This window comes from Cebus imitator, unplaced genomic scaffold (assembly GCF_001604975.1).
Source record: "Cebus imitator isolate Cc_AM_T3 unplaced genomic scaffold, Cebus_imitator-1.0 Scaffold222, whole genome shotgun sequence".
Classification (NCBI taxonomy): Eukaryota; Metazoa; Chordata; class Mammalia; order Primates; family Cebidae; genus Cebus; species Cebus imitator.
This window is the reverse complement of record NW_016107537.1, coordinates 1104514-1112651: the sequence shown is the minus strand read 5'-3', so window position 1 is coordinate 1112651 and position 8138 is coordinate 1104514. Positions and strand designations below refer to the sequence as shown.

General features: G+C 40.9%; 1 protein-coding gene across 1 annotated transcript in view; it reads right to left on the bottom strand.

The window, feature by feature from the left end:
- Positions 1 to 7538, bottom strand: part of CKAP2L (cytoskeleton associated protein 2 like) — a 34166-nt gene extending 26628 nt beyond the window's left edge. The window contains exons 1-3 of the mRNA XM_017549811.2: positions 7429 to 7538; positions 5362 to 5428; positions 3420 to 3471 (exon numbers count right to left, since the gene is read on the bottom strand). Of these exons, the coding sequence (XP_017405300.1) occupies positions 3420 to 3471; positions 5362 to 5428; positions 7429 to 7465 (156 nt within the window). The 5' untranslated portion in view covers positions 7466 to 7538. The remainder of the gene's footprint in view (positions 1 to 3419; positions 3472 to 5361; positions 5429 to 7428) is intronic.
- Positions 7539 to 8138: the final 600 nt, after the last annotated feature.

Genomic DNA, 8138 nt, shown 5'->3' with positions numbered 1-8138 from the left:
TAGTAGAGACGGGGTTTCACCATGTTGACCAGGATGGTCTCGATCTCTTGACCTCGTGATCCACCCACCTCGGCCTCCCAAAGTGCTGGGATTACAGGCTTGAGCCACCGCACCCGGCCTATTAAAAAATTCTTAACAATATCTTATTGTTTTAAAAATAACTGTGTTTAACACATGCTAAAAATATTAATCGTTTTTAGAATTTCATCTAAGAAAGTTGAATCCTGAGAAAGTAAAGAAAGACTCACTAATAGATAGGGTTTTGTTTGTTTTGTTTTTTTGAGACAGGTTCTCGCTCTGTCACCCAGGGTGGTATGCAGTGATGCAATCTTGGCTCACTGCAACCTCTGCCCTCCTGGGTTGAAGCAATTCTCCCACCTCAGCCTCGCAAGTAGTTGGGACTACAGGTGTGCATGACCACACCCAGCTAATTTTTTGTATTTTCAGTAAAGATGGGGTTTTACCGCATTGACCAGGTTGGTCTTGAACTCCTGTACTCAGTGATCCACCCACCTTAGCCTCCTAAAGTGCTAGGATAACAGGCATGAGCCACGGCACCTGTCCTAATAGGTAGTTTTATAACTTGAGTTCCTATCAGAAACACATTAGAATCTTTTAGCTTGACAGAATTAAGCAGAGATGCAGTGAATATACAAAAATTGCTGTTTCAAAAATAAATTTGCCTCAATCAAAAACTAGTTGTTGGATGCCTATTGCATGCCAAATGCCCTCCAAGGGACCCTGGAAAAATACATACATAATGAACTTAGGTTACCTCCCAACAAATCTCTCCTAGAACTTTAGCCACACTATGTATGTTTTTCAAACCAATGCCTTTGTAAACATCACAGTATCACTCAAGAACCTCTGTCTCATCCCTGGAGATCAGTGACAAGAAGATAGATGGCAGATGATGTGAGGCCTGAGACATGCTGCCACGGCTCTCAATAAACATCTAACAACCAGTAGTCATATTTGTAAAGTCAGCTAGGATGGGGTTTTAAGGTTAGAGTCTATGTTAATAATAAACAAATGTTTAGTCATGTGATTTAAGTTTGGATAAGAAAGGTAGGATTAGATTACAGAGAATTCTAAAAACTAGGGAAGAGAGTTTAGAATTCACATGGCAAGTAAATGGGCAAGCCATTATGAATTCCTGAACATCTACCATGAAAGCGATTACTCAGAAAGAATTTCAGATTATTTACGGAATATGTTTCCAGGGTAAGATATGGGAATGCTAGAGTTACCACTATATTTTTGATTTGACAATATTGTGAAGAATCACTATATAAACTTGGCAAGTATGTAAAGCATGTCTAACCAGAACCAACTGGCATTAAGGGCAAAGAGATGTCTATTCTGGATGACAGCAGTGTGTGTGGTGTTGTTAGGGGTGAAATGGGGGAAGTTGGGAGTGGGAGGCACAGAGATGGATGGTATACGCACAATGGCTATATCTGGATTAATCTTTGAGCACCCACATTTATACACACCTCAGATCTTTCCATCACTGCTTACTGAAAAGGCGGAGGGATGTTGGCATGAAAGCTTCCAAATGTGTGTTATTTTTTAGTTGTCCTTTCTTGTATATTAAAAACAAATTGATATAATCCACAAACCATAAAATTCACCATTTTAATAAGTGCACAATTCTGTAGGTTTTAGTATAGTTAAACTATTATACAGCAATCACCACTGTCTAATTCCAGAACATATTCATCACTCTAGAAAGAAAGCTGGTTTACTTGTTGGCAGTCACTCCCCATTTTCTGCTCCCTGCGGTCCTTGGCAACCGCGAGTCTACTTTCTGTCTCTGCATGTCCACAGATTTGCCTATTTTATGTGTCACATAAATGGAATCATGTAATATGTAGCCTTTTCTGTCTGGCTTCTTTCACTTAGCATAATATTTTCAAGATTTACCCTTGTTGTAGCATGTATCAGTACTTCATTACTTTTTAACTTTTTTAGAGCAGGTTTAGATTCACAGCAAAATTGATAATAATAATCATAGTGCCTATTATCTAGGAAGAATGCCATATATCCTGGTTTTCACAAGATAGTTTTGATTTATGTCTGTTGGTCAAAGAGCACTGCTTTTTACTTTCAAAAGTGTCCTGGTTTGGACACTAAAGCATATGGCCAACTTCCTTACATGTTTGTTCTGAGTGAGGTAAATATAAAGTATCTGGGTGTTAGTTGTTATTGTCATGTATCAAAAGTGTTATATAAATTGTCAAGCATTATACAACTGTAATGATGACTATTATTTACATACTGCTTTTAGTTTCTCCTAAATTCTGTAATTCCCTTCCTCATTTCATTTTCTGCTTTTACAACTATGTAAAGCAGATAAGGTAGGTATCATCCTCATTTAAGAGTTGATATACTGAAGTCAGTATTGTCGAATTCCAGAGAAGTCTCTGGGAATTCTGAATGAGGCCTTTCCAGCAGATTTTTCCTTAAGATTGCATGCTATACTGGTTCAGTCTGCATAAAGTAAAAGTGTAACCCAGTGCTTCCCAAACATAAAATCATTGTGCATAAATTTTGCCTTGTATAAATTTTGCTATCCTTCGCATTGTCTAATGATGTCATGCATATACACAACATATGTATGTCTATGTATGCTTATGCATATGACTAAAATATGACGGAAGTAATTTGATGAATGAATCATTAAAACTTTTAAAAGTCTCACCAATGAGAATGTTTCACTTCTGGAAGCACTATCTGAGTTACATTTCAGAACACAGATATAAACTATGCTTTTAAAAACTAAAGGTGAGATTTTTATTGCAGATGAAGAATCTATGCCTCTTTCAGAGGGCTAATTTCTTCCATTTAAACTTTAAGTTAAGAATCTTTTACCATTCTATCTAATGTAGTTAAATTGATTAGGAAGCATATACTTGTTAAGTGGCTTGAAAGCTTCAATGCAAATGTTCCCTTTAAATGACTACTGAGCTATTTTACTTCATGGCAGCATACCAAAGTGGTTAAGATCACAGGCTCTCTCAGCTTTGTCACTTAATAGCTATGTGACCTATTTAACCTTTCTGTGACTTAGTTTGCTCATCTGTAAAGTGGGGCTATCAATAGTAGCCTCATATGATTGTGAGGACTCAATGAGGTAACGCAAGTCAGAAAAGTATCAGGCACACAGTAAATATTCAATATTAGCTATCAAGAGGACCATAGTGTTCACATAAGGCTTTTTTTTTTTTTTTTGGTTAATAAACTAAACTACGGTATATTGTACTTTTCAAAAAATGATTGTCTCTTATTAAACCAACTGTTTTTGTATCCATAAGAAATATCTTTGAAATACATGTTCTTTAGGTTGCTAACATCTTTATTATTCTTATTACTAATCACACTTACAAATGCATATTTCTAGAATAATTTCTACTTACAGATTTAGAAGGCGGTGGATTCGGGCAATTATTCTTGGATTTTAGATAAGGCCTATAAAAGACAAATTAAAATTAATCCTCAGCACAGAAGGATCTCAAGCTAAGCTTGGGAGGTATAGTGATTAAAAATTATGATTAGAATTTTAAATTAGAATTTTTGTAATGGCAAAATAATTAAAAATTATATTCAATAAAGTCTCCTTATCATTATTTCTTTAGTCCTGTATCTTCCCTCTTGGAGACCACCAACTGCTCCTATTTTTTTCTTTTGCTTGTGATCCTTACAGACATTCTGTGCATAAATCTAGCATTCTCACAATATCAATGAGATATATGTGTTTCCTTCATGTGTGTATAGTCTTACTCATTCAAACATTCCTGGAGCACTGCAATGTGCCAGACACTGAAGACACAATGCCAAATAAAACCATTAACTAATTCTTTAAAAAATTTACTTGTTTTAGGAGCTAGGCACAGTGGCTCACGCCTGTAATCCCAGCACTTTGGGAGGCTGAGGTGGGCAGATCACCTGAGGTTGGGAGTTCAAGACCACCCTGATCAACATGGAGAAACCCTGTTTAAAAAAAAAAAAAAAAAAATTCTTGTTTTAAGTATCATTAAGTATTATCTTCTAATTTTCAGAGGGGAAAAATGATATAAGAAAAAACTATGAGACACATGAAATCTAGCTAGTGAGTTTGGAAATGCAAAAAAAGGATAGGAAAACAGAGGAGAATTTAGAAGGAATCAATCTGCATGGACCAAAAACAACCAAAAACAATTGCTAGACTAACAAGAACTTTGATCATGACTTGTTTGATGTTTGTCTCTCCTATCTAGAACATAAGCTTTGGGAGGGAAGGAATGTCTGTCTTGTTAAGCACTGTATCTCTAGCATCAAGAGTGACTGAGATAGTATAGGTAGTAAATAAATATTTATTGAATAAATGGACTAGGTTCATTTAATCAAGGAAACAGAGTCAAGGTTACCCAAGATAAAATAAAGGGTGAAAGCTAACTTCATAAAAATTAATTTTCAAATAAATATTTAGCAACTCAAATGGGGAAAAAATTAAGTAATGCTAAGAAAGAAGGACAAATAACACCACAAAGATGGTAAAAATCTACAAAGGATAAAAATGAAGTGGTTGGCTGGGCATGGTGGCTCATGCTTGTAATCCCAGCACTTTGGGAGGCCAAGGTAGGCGAATCACAATATCAAGAGATCAAGACCATCCTGGCCAACATGGTGAAACCCTGTCTCTACTAAAAATACAGAAATTAGCTGGGCATGGTGGCATGCACCTGTAGTCCAAGCTACTTGGAAGGCTGAGGCAGGAGAATCGCTTGAACCCAGGAGGCAGAGGTGGCAGTGAGCCAAGATTGCACCAGTGCACTACAGTCTGATGAGAGAGAGAGATTCTGTCTCAAAAAAAAAAAAAAAAAAAAAAAAAGAAAAAGAAGTGGTCATATTCTGTCTACCTCAACAGTAAATGCTAAGAGAATGACCCAAGAGCACCATTAGGCTGGAGGATATCACTCTGCAATGCAGGATTGATTGTAACTGGCTCTCCTGCCTTAGCAGGAAATGCCAGAACCATAGTCATTCAAGTTCTTAACCAAAAATTGCCTTTGTGAGAATTAACTTCCCCAAGAAAAAAAGCAGAAACAGGCAAAGCTTCCAGCATGGTAGGTAATACTGACCCTTCCCTCATTCCTTTGGAGAGTCTCACAATAACAATGCTTAACTCTTTGCCAATGGACTAAGCACTGCTCAGGGGTTTTTGTCATGCCTGGACTGAAATGCTCTCTTTGCATTATCATAGAATCCCAATGCAGCCTGAGTAGACTGTAAGCAAAAGGGCCACATTTCAAAAAGTATTTAAATTGTTAGTGCAAAGAAGGCAACACAACTTGCATAACTGTGGACAGATAAACTCACTTGGTGTTTTGGCTTTTCAGTTTTCCCTTAGCTGCAAGGTACTCCTGAAGCTTTCTCTGCCGCTCTTCTGCAACACAGGCAAGCAAACAAATGACATTAACTTTAGTTCACGATTTTGACAAGTTCATTAATATTCTAAAAGATGACACTTTTCTCTAGTGATTTTGACTTTGCAAAATAATATTATAAAATCTCTAGTCCTATATATTTGCCCTCAAGTTAATATCAACATTGACAGTATCATTTATATGCCAGGCCTACACTAAGCTCTTTAAACTTACTACTTTTTTTGACACAGGGTCTCCCTCTGTCACTGAGGCTGGAGTGCAGTGCCACAACCATGGCTCACTGTTGCCTTGATCTCGCAGGTTCTAGCAATGCTCCCACCTCAGTCTCCTGAGTCGCTGGGACTACAGGTGTGTACCGCTATGCTGGATAATTGAAATTCAAAACTTTTTTTTGTGGAGACAGGATCTTACTATGTTGCCTGGGCTGGTTTCAAATTCCTGAGCTCAAGTGATCCTCCTGCCTTGGCCTCCCAAAGTGCTGGGATTACAGGCATGAGGCAAAGCACTCAGCCTAAATTTACATTACTTCTTTCAATCCACAAAAAATCCAATGAGTTTTTGCAATCTGAAATTCAGAGAGGGTAAATGTCATGCCCAAAGTTACCCAGTTAATATGTGGCAATTCCAGGACTTGAAAACAGTCTTATCTAACCCTAGAGCTCACAGCCACTGTTCTCAGCTACAACGTTCTATGCTTTGAAGAACTTCCGTACTGGCCCACCTGAGCTGGTGAGCCAGGCCTGGTCTTATGTTTTTTTTGTTTTTTGACAGGGATGATGATTTTTACCCACAAACCCTTAAATGGCTTCCTTTGTTGGTACCAAGGATAAAATATGCCAGGTTGTCCGCTCATGGCAGACACCCATACTATGGTGACTTTCTATGCAAGCCATTTGTGAGGGGATGGCAAGTCAATGATTTCTGCCTTCAAGAAGTTTCAAACTAGTAGTGGAGATAAAGTAAACACAGCAATAATTACAGTATAAGGTAATATCTAAGAGCCATAAAGAGGATAAAGAAGAATGGGAGTCCAGAGGTGGGGCATGAGTGAGGGGAGCAGGTGGCTGGAAAAGGTTAAAATTAAATAATGATGTGAAGGAAAAAAAAAAACAAGACGATGACAGGGGCGCCAAACGACTCTTAACCTCTTCTGAACGGAATTGCCCTGTTTTGCTCTCTGATGCTCACGTATCCTTAGAAACAGCTTGCCAGGCAGTGTAGAGCGCAGGGGCTGACATAGGGGGTTGGAGTCCCACCTCCGCGACTTTTGGCAAATTAGCAAACTTTGTTGCTGCCGAGCCTATAAAGCGGACAGAAATGCCCACCTTTAAAGCTTGTTATGTAAAGTGCCTACGTCTGTGCCCAGGACCTCGTAGGCATCAACAGGAATAAAGGATGAAACAAAACAACGTGCGTTTTTTGAAGAAGGTGGTATCTGAGCAGGAGTTTTGAAAGGTAGGAAAGGGCTCCAAGTACATCTAAGAGATCAGGGAACGCAGGAACCTTAGCCCTGGGTGCAGATTTAACCAATCGACTTCTAGCCACAGCAGGCTGAGAGGCGTGTAGAGCTCCGTCAGAGGCAGGAGACCCGGGTTCGGGCCAGACCCTGTCTCTTGTAATATAAGACCACGACCGGCTCTACCTGGAGCCACAAGTGGATCAAAGCCGCGCGCTGCTTCCCACTGGTGGTGAAAGCCCGAGCAAGCCTCAGTTTCTTTATCTAGAACGTAGTGACAGTAACATGTCTTTGCGGGGCTGCCGGAGGGCTTTCTGGGAATATGCCCATGAGGCACCTGGCCTGCGCACAGCCTCCGCCGCCCCAAGCTCAGACGTCTCCTTGGGGGCCGGGGCCGGAGCCAGGGATCGCGTCCGCGCTCCCAGGATGAAAAACGCCCCGAGGTAGACTGAGGCAGGCCAGCGGACGGGCACGGTGGCCTCCTACTCATCGGCCGTGCTCCAACGCCTGCGAATAACGGGGCTCGTTCGCGGTCGTACTCACCGACTGCAGCAGCAGCTGCAGGCCCGGGCCCCACCATGACTCTTCCGTGACAGTTTTTCTTCAAATGCTGCGCCGGGAGCCAAGAACGACGCGCCGCGCGTCCGCGCGTTCTCATTGGCTCCTGCGGGTTTGAAACTCGCTAATCGGAAGCACGGGAGGGCGGGACAACAGGCAATAGGCTCTTTGCGGTTGGCTCTGGTCCTGAGAGCCTGACCTTGGGACCCTTTGATTGGACGAACGTGCAGCGCACTTAAGCATTGAAAGCGGCTCCCACGGGTCGCTGCGCAGCCGGCCTCTGAGTGGGCGTGGGGCTTTCTGCGGCGCAGTCAGCTAGGCGGGCGGTTACTGGGCGGTTACGTTGAAGCCCGCAGGGGGTTGGCGCACCGGGAATCCCTGGGCGGAGAGACGGGGAGGTCCTTCCAGGCTGCTGGGGTAGGTGCTTGATTTCGTCCTTCCACAGTCTCGGACCCATAGGAGCTGTGAAAAAATATGAAGAAGACATATCTCTCCTGGTTAGGGGTTTTATGCATCTAAAGGCTCCTAGTTCTTAGTACTGCAGGGTGGCTCCTTTTATTTTTTATACTCTATTTTTAATATTGGTAAAATATACGTAACATCATATATACCATTTTAACCATTTTAGAGTTACATTTTTCAAAAATATGCAGTTTAGTGGTATTAAGTACCTTTCACATTGTGGCACAACCATC